Source organism: Erinaceus europaeus, chromosome 8 (genome assembly GCF_950295315.1).
Source record: "Erinaceus europaeus chromosome 8, mEriEur2.1, whole genome shotgun sequence".
Lineage (NCBI taxonomy): Eukaryota > Metazoa > Chordata > Mammalia > Eulipotyphla > Erinaceidae > Erinaceus > Erinaceus europaeus.
In genome coordinates, this window is record NC_080169.1 from 20,115,682 (window position 1) to 20,129,126 (window position 13,445).

Here is a 13,445-nt window from a genome sequence, read left to right on the forward strand (position 1 = left end):
AGACAGGAGAGACATGCATGGCACTGGTCATGCATGGTGCTCCCATGTGGTGCCAGGGGCTTGAACCCAGGTCCTTATGTATATTGAGTGTGGGCCTTACCAGTTGAGCTATCTCCTTGCCCCACTACCCTGCATGTAGTGTAGCTACTTAGTAAACTCAAGCATGGTGAAACCACTGTTCTGTTGCCTTTTTTTTTCTTTTTTGCGTAGAGACAGAAATTGAGGAGGGGGAGGGAGAGAGAGAAAGAGAGAGGAGAGAGACAGAGAGAGAGAGAGAGGAGAGAGACCTAAAACGCTGCTTCACTACTCATGAAGCGTTTCCCTTGCAGGAGGGGCTGGAGGCTTGAACCCAGGTCCTCGCCCACGGGTAACACGTGTACTCCACTGGGTGTGCTGTCACCCAGCCCCGTCTTACAGTATTAATTCAGTGTAGCAAATACTTTTAGCTCTTTGCAGATTCATGGCTCTACATCAAGCCACTGAGGCAACCAGGAACACCAGCCCATGTGCTTAGCCCCTGGACCTAAAGAAATCTAACTCTAGGTTGTTAGGAGTTTTCATTCCAGCCCATGGATAGTTGTAGGTGAGAAATTCAGAGGGTTTTGTGCTCCTGAGATACAGCCAGGGAAGTAAGAGAAGGTTCAACCAGCAGAGTACATACTTCATCCCATACCCAAGGACCCAGGTTTGAGTCCAGCACCACGGAGAAGTGCCTTCATGGAGCAAGTTTCATGGGCAGTATAGTAATGCTGTTGTATCTCTCCTTCTCGCTGTCTCTTCCTCTCTGTTTCTCATTATCTGTGGATAATAATAATAAACAGTGGGAAATGTACCCACTTTAGCTTGTATGCAAAGAGAAAGCTGTTAGTGCCTCAGCCTCTCCACAGACCTGAACCGAAGTGATGGGGGGTGTGTGGAGTGGGATGGTGAGGGTGAGTGTGTGTACAAAGTGTTATACAGGAGTTTTGGGACCCAGTGTCCTGAATACACTGTGGTGATTGGCATCAAGCACAGTTTCTGTCTCAATTCCACTTTTTTTTTTTTTTTGTAACGGGGCACTGCTCAGCTCTGGTGTATGGTGGTGCGGGGGACTGAACCTGGGAGCTATTTGCAAAACCATTGTGCTAGCTCCCTTACCCTTGAATTCCACTCTAAAGTGGTTTCAGTTTGATGGCTTAGCTCCTTATGTTGCCATAAATCCAGGCAAGGAACCCCAGTAAGAGTTGGCCTTGTGGCCATGTCTGGTAAAGAACATGGTAGTCCTATTTCTGAAGGCTACATGGGCAATGCATTCCCATATAAGGTTAACAGTCTTAGCAGTAAATGGCCCATGTTGCTGCTATACTGGTAACATTACATGTTCTCTGGAATGGAATTCACAAGAGTTAACAGCAACCCAGACCCTTAACTGAAGATGACAAGATCCGGGAGGGCCCTGCAGAACTGTTGTTTTGATAGCTTACACAACAATGAAGAAAATATTTCCCTCTTGCAAAGAAATCTTTTAAAAATAAGCAGTTAACATTTCAGATTTAATAGATGGTGTATTTATAAACAATTCCAGAAACCCTTTCAGGAAGTTTTTGCTTTTAACATGAGAAGCAGGCGTGGAGATTGTGAAGCTCTGACCTGGCCCTGAGAGAGGGAGTGAGTCTCCTGTCCAGTCCTCACAAAATGTGAGGTGTGGGGGTGCTCACCTGTGTCACGAGCAGGCAGACTAACTCCCACTGGGCACCTAGGAGCCATGTCCCCTTGGCCTATGGATTAAAAATGATCACTCTTTGTTTTGTTTTACATTTTTAATGATCTTTCACAAGAACATTCTGTTTGGGTTTCTTTTATAATCCACCTAAAATCCTCTAAGCTATTGTCCCCACCTCATTCTAGACTGGGACAAACAGATCTAACATAGAGAACCTAGTTGTTAATGCCTGTTGGGAATCTGTCACTAAATCTCTACAGACAGTCTGAAAAGTTTAAAATAGGAAGAGAAGAGGTTACCAGGCCTCAGGTAGAAGAGTCTTAAAGGGGGGAAGGCTAGCATTCCTGCAGTACAGGAGTGAGGTCTGGGCTGGAGTCAACAGAGTCCCCACCACACTCAGTTAGGCTTCTCATACATAGTGCCGGCACTGAACCCCAGCAATAACTCTAGAGGAAAGGAAGGAAAAAAGGAAGGTAGAGAAGGAGGGAGGGAGAAGGAAGGAAGGGAGGGAGGAGAAAAGAAAAAGAGAGAAAGGAAGAAAGAAAGAAAAGAAAGAGAGAGAAAAAGGAAGGAAAGAAGAAAGGGTGGAAGGAATGTTCTTCATAGTCTGGAACTCAGCATGGAGGGCGCTACCTCGCTGTGAGTGCAGTCCTAGCCGCTGTGAGGAGTGCAGTCCTAGCCAAGCCCCAGAGCCACAAGGGGTGGGGGGGTGGGAGGGAGTTGGGGGTTGTGACACTGGGGAAGTCCCTGTGCTGTGGTGTCTCTCTCTCTCTCTCTCTCTCTCTCTGTCAGAATGAAAAATATCAACCAGGAGCTGTGAAACTGCATATGTGAGGCTCTACCAAAAAAAAAAAAAGTTCCTATAGTTTTCCTGACATACTTTCTTTTTTTTTTTTTCTTTATTGGGGGGATTAATGGCTTACAGTCAACTGTAAAATGCAGTCAGTAGTTTGTACATGTGCAACATTTCTCAGTTTTCTGCATAACAATCTAAACCCTCTGTAGGTCCTCACCCCACTTTTACTTTGGTGCAATATTTCTGGGGAAACAGAGTCACCTTGAAGCTTTAATAATTAAACACAAATGAGAACTGAATAACTAGCTCTATGCCAGAAAGAATCAGGGCTTTACAGGTTTTCTGGGGTCCTCTTCTGCCCCTCAAGTCTCAGTTGAATGAGCAAATAAACTGCAGCCCACAATGACCCTGGGTCCATACTCCCAGAGGGATAAAGAATAGGAAAGCTTTCAAGGGGGAGGGGATGGGATACGGAGTTTTGGTGGTGGGAATTGTGTGGAGTTGTACCCCTCTTATCCTATGGTCTTGTCAATATTTCCATTTTATAAATAAAAATTGAAAAAAAAAAAAAGTCCAAACAAGTGACTAAAGAAGGAATGCTAGAAGTTTCTGGGCCCTTTTCTGACTGACTCAGATGCCACTAAAGCCACATGGCTGCTCACATAACCTTCTTACAGGGCTGTGGCCATAATGATAATCAGAAGGCCCTACCCCTGCTTCTGTGTGGTTGGGTTGGGGATTGATGGGGAAGTTCTGCTCATTCTGTCCTGCTGTCCTGCTGTCCTGCTCTAATTGAGCTCACTACATAGTGGCTTTCCTTAGCAGTAGCTATTCTTGTCTCTTTGGAGAGAAGGTAAAATACACCAACCTTCTGCCTCAACACTATAACTAAAGGATATCCACTGTTAATTTGCCTCCAAGAAAGAGCCCGCCACGAAAGAACATTCCATAACCTTCCATTGCAGCCTGTACTGACAAAAGGGGGTGGGGGGGTGGGTAGTTACGAGTCAAGTAAACCTGAGTTGCAAATCCAGGTATGTGTCCAGCAGGGAGATTATGAGCAATTGACTTGAACTCGGAGTCACTTTCCTCCTTTTCCTATGATACAGTGAGGAAAGAGTGACCTCATGTCAAATCTACCTCTGTCCCCGGTATTCCACACAGTCCCTGGCTCCAGGGAGGGACTCAGTCATTGATACTAGAAATTATTTAAATTTATTCTTTTGCACAGTTGTTGTAAGAATTAACTGAGTTGAATGCCTGGCTTACATACACCCTTTCGCTTTTCATCTTCATCTTCTGGGAAGAATTCCTTTATTTACTCTGACACTGGTGTCATCATCACAGTGTTACAGAGAAGAAAGGCCACCTTCAAATTTAAGAGCTTCCCTCTCCATGTGGCCAGGGCCTGAGCTCTCACATACAGTTCCCCAGCCCTCTAGGGTCTGTGCATTTTGAAAGGATTTCTGTCACAAGCCTAACCTCCCAAGAACCTGCTGGGGGGAAAGGGTTGGCTCCCACACACACTCCAGGGCTGTCCTGATGGCTGTCCTACTCCAGGACTTTCTGTCCTGAGCTGGAGTAGCAGTGGATTCCTGTAAAAAGTGACTGTCTGGAATCCCCCTCTCTTGAGTCCCTGGCATGTTCCAGCCCTCAGCCTCCTGGAGCCCAAGCTGCCAATACAGAGGAAGCCTTTCTTTCTTCCTTTCTTCCTTCCTCCTTTCATTTCTTTTTTTTTTAATTAGTGATTTAATACCAATTTTTAAAAAATTACATGTCAACAGGGGTATAAATCCACTCCATTCCATTCCCATCACCAGGGTTCTGAATCTTCAGTCACCCCACTGCAGGCCACCACAGACCCCCGAAGGTTATAGACATGGGCCAGCCATCATCTCTACAACTGTCTGTCTACATTTATACCTAATCACCTCCTTTTTCTTCCTGATCCAATCCTCTCTTCCCCACCAAGCCACTCAGGACAACATTACTGCCTCCATATGTCCCTCTCCTTTTCCTTCTTTCTCTGGGTGCTGATAGAGCTGGAGTTCAGAGCCCTCTTATCTTTAAGGGAAGCCTTTCTCTGTCAGAATAGGGCCCACAGCCATGCTCCCACAGCACAGCACACATGGCAGTGAGGTCCCTGAGCAGGTAGGCTCCTGGCTGGCCTTGGCTTGACGACAAGAACAGATGCAAAGCCCTCACTCTGGAACATTCACTGGGGAGTCTCCTCTCTGTCTACCTAATCATTGTGCCCACGTCCCCAGTGTTTACACAACTGAAGCTGGGGACACATTTTGTCAGGCTCCAGCTCTGCTCCAAAGGGAAGCACTCATCTTAGTGGGATTGGGAAAAACAGAAAGCAAGTGCTCCGTCTTTGTCAGAATTTTGCATCTCCTTTGCAACACCCCATTTAACATGTGGCCTCCTCCACTCTCCAGGCCTCTCCTCCTCATCCTGGGCCCCCGCTGCCTGGGAGGTTTGAAGGGTAATTCCCTTCAAACACGTGCAAACACCTGCAGTGGCAACCACCCCCTTTCCTTGGGCAGTAGGGCCCTGGTTAGTGGGAATACCAGACAGGTTTAAGCAGGGAAGTCACATTTAAGCTATCTGTGAGGCTGCCAAAAGGGTCCCTTTGATTTATAATGTCTGAACATTTACCATGTATGAATTCACAGTTAATGAGTTCTTTCCCATATTATAACAAGATGCTCTCTCAATCCTAGTGTGAAAAGCAGATTGCAGGAAAGATGGGTCACTTTGCTCAAATGTTGAGTGCACTGTATGTACTGCTACAATAACCTCTTCCCTTCACCCCCTTGCAGGCTGGGTGGTTGGGTCTCTGGAAATCCTCGGCAGCCCGGTGAGCCTGGTGCGAAGCATTGGGAATGGCATCGCTGACTTCTTCAGGCTTCCTTATGAGGGACTGACAAGGGGTCCAGGAGCCTTCGTGAGTGGGGTTTCCAGAGGGACAACGTCATTCGTGAAGCACATTTCAAAAGGTGATTCTTTGGCTTCCTTGTAACCATGCCTCCTTTCCTTCCTTCCCTGCCCTGTGTTGCATTATTTGAAAGGACATGTTTAAGTTGTACATGCACTGTGTTTGCCTCTAGCTTTATTTGGCTGGTTAGCTCACAGTGAAATGTTGGATTTGTAGCAGAGCTCATATATAATGCCTTATGTTTTAAACAGATTTCTGCTTGCCTGTAGTATGTGAAAATGTTTCAGAAACTCCAGAATTTTAAACCTCCCAATGGGAAAACAAGGATTGGCTCAACTGTTATTCCATGTGATAAATACAGAAATATTAAAGGTGTTCAGGACTTCTGCTAAACATCAGAAACCCTACACTCTGTTGCCTCATCATTTTTTTTTTAATGTAGATACAGTTGTCATAACTTTTGTAAGGATATGGATACATTTTGACTTGCAGGCCAACTCCCAGTGAAACAGCCAACTTTCCTCTCCCATGCACACCATGTAAACAGTGCCATCTTGTGGCCCAGCGAGGTCTCCCAAAGCCAGATGCCCACCACGAAGAATGTTTCTGTCCTACTCAGGTGTTTGCTTGACCAGCTTTTACTCAGGTTGGCAGTGACATGGGAACTAGTAAGAACCATCGGAGGCCTCATCTTTTCTCAGCAGAAGTCAGGGAAAGCAGGGTGAAGAGCTTCTCCCCACAAAAGGCTTCTTGGTGTCACCAGTACTGCAGCTCTGGTAGGAGTGGGCAGCCTGCAAAAGTCTTCAAAAGACCTAAAGAAAAAAAAAACAAAAAAACCCCCTGAGCTTGAAATATGAGAACTCAGGATCCATAGTGGGGGCTGGCAAGAGAACAGGCGGGGCCATAAGCCGAATCCCGTGGGCAATGACAGGACCTGCCTGCAGCCCAGGCCTCCCAGTGAGGGGGCAGCAGGCACTTGGGATGAGTCACAGGTGGACTTCTCACCCCTGGCACATGAATCTTTGTGGCTCCATTGTTTTATCTGTAAAGAAGGTGAGCAGCACCTGATAACTGGAACTCCAGTGCTAGTGTTAGCAATCTGCTTCACGGAATCTTTCTTTCGTTCCCTCTGTCTTTCCATGTTTTTCTCTTCTAAGGTAGGGGTAGGGTGTGTGTGTGTGTGTGTGTGTGTGTGTGTGTGTGTGTGTGTGTGTGTGTGTGTGTTCGCCACCAGGGATATCAGTAGGGCACAGTGCTGGCACTTCTTCTAGCGTTTGCCCTTCTTCCGTAGCCAGTCAACAGCGTCAGGTTGAAAGCTGTCAGGAGCTGCTTGTTGCTGGCTTTGAAAGTGACTGGGATCCATGTGGATTCAGTCGGCTAGGAAGGATCGTCAGTTTCCCCAATGAATGGGTACTCACGGGATGCACCACGAGAAGGTCGATCCAATGCATCCCAGTGCTGGCACTAAAAATCCACTGCTCCAAGCAACCATTTTTTCTTTTTCTTTTTTTCTTTCTATTTTATTGGGTAGGGCTGAGAGAAATTGAGAGGGGAGCAGAAGAGGGAGAGGGAGAGAGAAAGAGAAACACCTGCAGACCCACTTCACCACTCATGAAGTGTTCCCCTTGCATGTGGAGAAGGGTTCCTGGAACTACAGGAATCATTAGATCCAGGATCTATCCATTACTGCCTTTTAGATTTGCTCTTTGACTTTCTGAAAAAGGATTGTGGTCACTGTAAGCACGATGTGGAAAGCCAGGCAGGGTGCTAACTTCCATATGGTTTAGCCCTTTTGTTGGCCTCACTTCTTCTCAGCTCACATCCCAGGTACCAGAGCTGCACATACTCTCTGTTCAGTACTGTTGTTCCCTCAAAATGTCAAATGATCAAGTTCATCTTTGCTGTGACTGAAAAGGGAGGGAATGCAGGGCAGGGGAGACAGGTTCCTAGGTTCAGTCCCCCACACCAGCATAAGCCAAAGCTGAGCAGTGCTCTGGTAAAAGAAAATAAGTAAATGAATAAGTAAGTAAATAAAATAGAGGAGGGGATACATTTAATTTTATTCTTAGAATGGAAATATTTCTCTACAGTCCACCTAAAATTTAGCAACATAATCTTAGCTCTAAAAATCAGAGCAACCAAATGTTTGACCTTCAAAACTAGGCCTCAGTGAAGCCTTCAGAACCGTCTTGAGGGTAGTGAGATCGGTCACTACCCTCTGCTGCTGCTTTGCTCTGTTCAGGACCCAGTTTTGAGCCACAGGCACACTATATGGGTGTGCTGAGTCCCTAGAGGAAGCGTTGTTGTGGTATGTCCCTCCCTGGCCTCCCTGTCTGTCTCATCCTCTTTCTGTCTGAAACACTTGGCCTGGAGTAATGAAACCCCAGCAGCAACAGCAATAACAACAAAAAATGTCAGGCAGCCATTGACAGTGACATATAGTTACTTTTCTAGAAATGAAATTCTCATTCTACCCCTCTTGTAAAACGCCACCACCCTCGAAAGCAGATGGTTTTTAGCCATACTTCATTTCTTTAAGACCTTGCTTCTAACTTCCCCAGAGGAAGCCCCAGCATGCACCTCAGGGCCTGTCCAGGTGGCCTTGGCCTCCCCCTTCCCCCTGCCCTTCCTCACAGCCCTTGAGGACCACCCTGTATGGACTCAAGAAGTCAGCCCCCTCTCCTTCTTGTGCCCTCAGGTACCCTCACCTCCATCACCAACCTGGCCACCAGCCTGGCCCGCAACATGGATCGACTCTCGCTGGACGAGGAGCACTACAACCGGCAGGAGGAGTGGCGGCGACAGCTTCCCGAGAGCCTGGGCGAGGGCCTCCGACAGGGCCTGTCCCGGCTGGGCATCAGCCTTCTCGGTGAGTCAGACAGGGACACCCGCTCAGGCTTGTGGGGGAGGTCTTCCACCTACCCTCCTGCAGACACAGAGACTCAGAGAGGACAAGGCTTCCACTGAGTTCCCATCCTAGATCACAGGGCCCCCAGCATCCCCTGCCAGGTCCAGGCTGAAACTGTGGCCTAGGTCATCCCGGGTCTATGTGAACCCTTCTTTTTTTTCCTCCAGGGTGCAACCTTTCTCTGGCCTCAGAGTGGCTTTCCAGAAAAGAGTCAGTCCCTGGAGGCCCTTGAGTGGGGTGTGGGGAATGTGAGTGCAGGACAGTGGCACAGCTGTTGGCTATGAGTCACAGGCCAGCTCCTGAAAGCCCTCTCCTCTCCACCAGAAAACGCAGCCGCTTTGTTTGAGAAGCACTAGAACAGCATACAAATGTCACATAAACTTCAGTGAGAAGCCCACTTTTTTCTTTTTTTCTTTTTTTCCAAAGAGTGCCAGATCTGCCTAACTTGGAGTAACTTTTGTTTATGGAGCAGCCAGATGGTATAGTGAGAGGTGAAGATTGGTATGGATATTTTCAAATGGTACAAATGCTTTTGAGGGAAAATAAAGAAAGAAGGGCACTTTGGAAGAACCTATTAAAAAAGCGGGGGAGGTGGGAACTTCAGAGCTGAAATTTTGCAGAGCACGGTTTTCAAGGGTATCTTTGTTTATTTGTTTGTGAAGGAATTTAAAACTGTATTGCTTGGCAGCAGGCCTGTTGAGCATCTGAAGAAGTGTGTGTCTCCAGAGATCAAAGTGCCGCAAAGCAGGAGAGCAGAGGGCAGAGGGGAGAAGCTTGAAAGGGTTCTCGTCTCTGCAGAGGGCAGCTCTCGATGCACCACAGCTCCCGGCTTGCTGTGCAGCCATCTGGGGCCCCGGCAGAAAGGAGGGAAACACCACAGATTCAGGTTAAGTTATTAGACAGGAGATGAGCCTTCACATTCTGTGGTGTGGGGCACCGTCACTTGCTAGTGGGTGGGAACCAGGTGTGAGGCTGGCGGTGCCTCAAGTTGACCAGCTAGGACAGACCAACCCAGCAGCCGTGGAGTCTGCTTGGAAGGGAGAGGTGAGGGCACTTTCCTCAAGGAACTGTTCAGGCCAGCCAGGGTCTGTCTCCAGGTCCTTTGTGATCTCAAGCCAGTTTTTGTCTTCTCAGAAGCCAGATTTCTCTCTCTCTAAGTTTTATTTATTTATTTATTCCCTTTTGTTGTTCTTGTTGTTTTATTGTTGTAGTTATTATTGTTGTTACTGATGTCATCGTTGTTGGATAGGACAGAGAGAAATGGAGAGAGGAGGGGAAGACAGAGAGGGGGAGAGAAAGACAAACACCTGCAGACCTGCTTCACCGCCTGTGAAGCGACTCCCCTGCATGTGGGGAGCCGGGGGCTCGAACTGGGATCCTTACACCGGTCCTTGCACTTTGCGCTACCGCCCAACTCCCCCAGATTTCTCTTTGAGGGCTGGTAGCAGCAGTAGAAATAGTGATGGTCAGCCGTGTGCCAGGCTTGGTATATCATGGAGCAAAGGATCCAGGCAAGTAGCTTGGCTTCAAAGAGTGTCCCACCAGAAAGAGACAGCTGAGCAGTGGCAGTACACTGCTGCCTTACCCAGTGGGTTAATCTCCTGTAACCCTCGAGAGTGACAGTGAAGTTATCTCGGGGTGGGGGCCATTGTTTAGGGTCTCCTTCTGTTAAAGATCATGGGCTTAAGCGCCTTCTGCTCTGGGCATGAGCATTTCCTTCCTTCAGGCTCCCCTGGGATATTACAGGTGGTCCCCAGAAGCTTGCACCCAGGACCTGTTAGTCTGCTGGGCAAGAAGCCACAGCTCTGCTGTTACGATGTCACCATGTGCAGTATGGTTCCTGTGGGGAGTGGGGGTAGAAAGTCATAAAACTTGATCTCTGCTACAGTCACACAACCTCATCCATGCAAGGGAGCTCTTTATTGTGTCTCTGGACATTCAGGTGGTCAGAAACAGTGTTTCAAATCTCCATGTGCAGAAGTCAGGCGGTAGCGCAGCAGGTTAATTGCACATGGCACAAAGTGCAAGAACCGGCGTAAGGATCCCAGTTCAAGCCCCCGACTCCCTACCTGCAGAGGGGTCGATTCACAAGCGGTGAAGCAGTTCTGCAGGTGTCTCTTTCTCTCCCCATCTGTCTTCCCCTCCTCTTTCCATTTCTCTCTGTCCTATCTAACAACGGTGACATCAATAATAGCAACAATAACTACAACAAGGACAACAATAAAATCTCCATGCGCAATCATCCTACAATATATGGAAACCTGTTCTTATTGAAATCAAATGCTAACTGCTGTTTTTTAAGGGCCCAGATAGTAAAAGGAAAAAAAAAAAGTTTGAAGAACACGCTGGCTGACAGAGCACTTTACGTGTCACGTCACTTGATCTGACCAGCCAGTCTTTAACCCTGGGTGAGGCTGAGTTATTTTTCCAGGTCAGCCCTCCAGCCAGCACAAGAGTCTCTGCACATTGCCCACCCTGCAGGGCCCAGGCCTGGAAACAGTAGTCGGGACCCAAACACTTATGGGTTCTGTGTGCCTTCTGGAGTTAGGAGTTTGGTTCACCCTCATGGAGACACCGTGGGGTGTGGGGAGATGCTTGAAAACCAAAGGGCATAGCCAGCCGCCACAGCCAACCACTGGCCCCTGGTCAGCAAGGAAAAGTGTTGGCCCGCAGAGAGCCCACAGAAGCTCTTGGATGAGCTCCATGGCAGTTTCCAGAAAGCAGCAGCTTTGAGAAAACTGTTTCACTTGCAGAATTGCCACCAGGCTCACCACCATTTACCAGGTCTGTCCCCAACTCCTCCCACTGTCTACCCAGAGTGTGTCCTGAAGGGACATGAACTTCCTGTCACAGTTACACATCTCCATCCCCCCCTCCCAGACTTGGTTTTTCTCTGGAGAATTCTTTAGAGCAGCGTCATAATCGCTTCTCTAACCTGCCACCTTCTTTAGGGATGTGGCCTCAGGTCTGAGGTACTCGTTGCTAGGTATTCAGCAGCAGCTTCATCTCTGTCTCGATGGCCACTCCTGGAATGCTGTCTGGAGTCCCCAGTTAGGATGGGTTTCTACCAGCGAGTGAGTGAGAGCTGTGCCCCAAGCATAGGCACTGAAGAGTATTGGTTTTGTTTTGTTGGGTGGCGAGTGGATGCTTATTTGTTGATGAGAGAAAGAGATGAAACGCCCCATAGTATAGTTCTGTCTTCCATGTTGGTTCCATGTTGTGCCAGGCCTCAAATCCAGAACTTCAAGCACAAGTCATGTGCTAGACTGGTGGGCTACCTCCCAGTGGCCAAAATAGTCCCTCCTGACTCTACTTGTCGCCATTTAGCAAACTGGTCTATAGCTAGTAGGGAATTTGGACTAACAGTAGCACTTCCTTCTCAGTTTGCCAATCTGATGAAAATTTACCTCAAACTGGAATACCCAAAGCACTCTGTGGGCACCATTTGTCTCTGGAATGGAGCCATTTGCTGGTGTCTTAGCTTAAAGCTGTTTCTCTTTTTATGGATTAGGAGAAGCAAGTACCCATAACAAAGCCACAGTGTGAGGGAAGGGAAGGGCAAACTAGCCAGGGAATTTCACAGAAAGTCAGGGTTTTTGCCTGAGGGTGGACAGCAAGTCACAGTTGAGGTGAGGGAGACCTCTTTTGGTTCCCTTGCTTCACAAAACAAGTCCTCTCCCTCCAAGTGGAGGGCCATAAAGAAACACCTCCCACTTTCTGCCCTGCCCAGCACCCCAGTCAGTGGATGCTCCCCCTTGCCCTACTGAATCACCTCACAGACAGCTCCATGTGGCCGCCCACCCCACGGGCTTGATGCCAGCAGAGTTTGGGGATCAGTTTCCACTGCTTTAAGCCTTCCAGCAGAGTTTGAATAGATGGCAGTAAATAATTTACCGGTTGTGAGAGTTAAGAGGAGTATTTATCCTTATTAGAAAGCCTGTGAGGAGGCCCTCAGAGCAGCTGCCTCACAGCGTTGGGCTGCCGGTACCATGAAAGTTACCTCTCATACCTCCCTGCTGTGCCATAACACCTGGTGACCAGTGAGTGTGTGTGACAGGTCACTTCAGCCCTCAAGGACCAGGTGCTGGGTGAGGGCAAGTGCCATGACAGCTCCTCCACCTCTTAGAATCTCATACCTTGTCAAGGGTTCAGTCAGGCTCTCCACCTTTTGGACTCTTCAAAAAAGCTTATCTACAAATGTTCCTGTAATTGAGCCTTGACTGTGGCCAGTGGCTGGGGAAAGGAGAAGGTGGGGATGGGGGCCTCTGATAGCTATTTGCACTTAGAAAGAAGTTGAGCCACGTGCCTGATTCTGACCAGTGAGGCTTCTTGTCACTGGGCTTGACTCACAAAAGGGAGATGGGGCAACTTACATGATGCTGTCACCTGCCCCCACCCAGCCTGACTTTAATATGCTCAATGAAGGCCTGCACATGAAAAAAAGACATTTCTACCAAAAATATACCCAATTGTTTATTGATTGTTTGGTTTTTGTTTGTTTGTTTGTTTTTTGCCTCCAGGGTTATCACTGTGGCTCAGTGCCTGTAACACAAATCCACTCTCCTTTGGCCATTTTCCCCTATTTTTTGGATAAGACAGAGAGAAACTGAGAGAGGTTGGGAAGATAAAGAGGCAACCCCCTTGCAGGTGGGAAGCCAGGGGCTCGAACTGGGGACCTTGCGCAGGTGGTTGCCCTTAACCCGTTGTGCCACTGTCTGGCCCCCGTGGATCCCTTTACTCTAGTTTTTCTACTCTGAAGCATGAAGAGATTTCAATGAGATAAGGAGATCTGGGGCTAGGTGGTGGGGCACCTGTTTGCGAGCACTCATTACCATGAGCAAGGACCTGGGGTCCAAGCCCCTGCTCCCCACTTCCAGGGACAACTTTCACAGTGAGGCAGTGCTGCAGGTATCTCGTTGGCTCTACCTCCCTATTTCCCTTCCACCTCAATTTCTTTCAGTCCTATGAAATTAAAGAAAGTCTGAAAAGTCTTTTAAAAAATAACATCTCAAAGACTGTATTCTTTGAGTTGAAGCAGTTGTGAGTTGTCTGCTAATCCCATGGGATTGCCCCTGCGTCCTGCATGCTACACCCCTGC

General features: G+C 48.0%; 1 protein-coding gene across 1 annotated transcript in view; it reads left to right on the forward strand.

Moving 5' to 3' along the window:
* VPS13B (vacuolar protein sorting 13 homolog B) overlaps positions 1-13,445 on the forward strand; it is a 634,327-nt gene that overhangs the window by 607,567 nt on the left and 13,315 nt on the right. The window contains exons 49-50 of the mRNA XM_060195774.1: positions 5,324-5,500; positions 8,138-8,308. Coding sequence (XP_060051757.1) covers positions 5,324-5,500; positions 8,138-8,308 — 348 coding nt within the window. The remainder of the gene's footprint in view (positions 1-5,323; positions 5,501-8,137; positions 8,309-13,445) is intronic.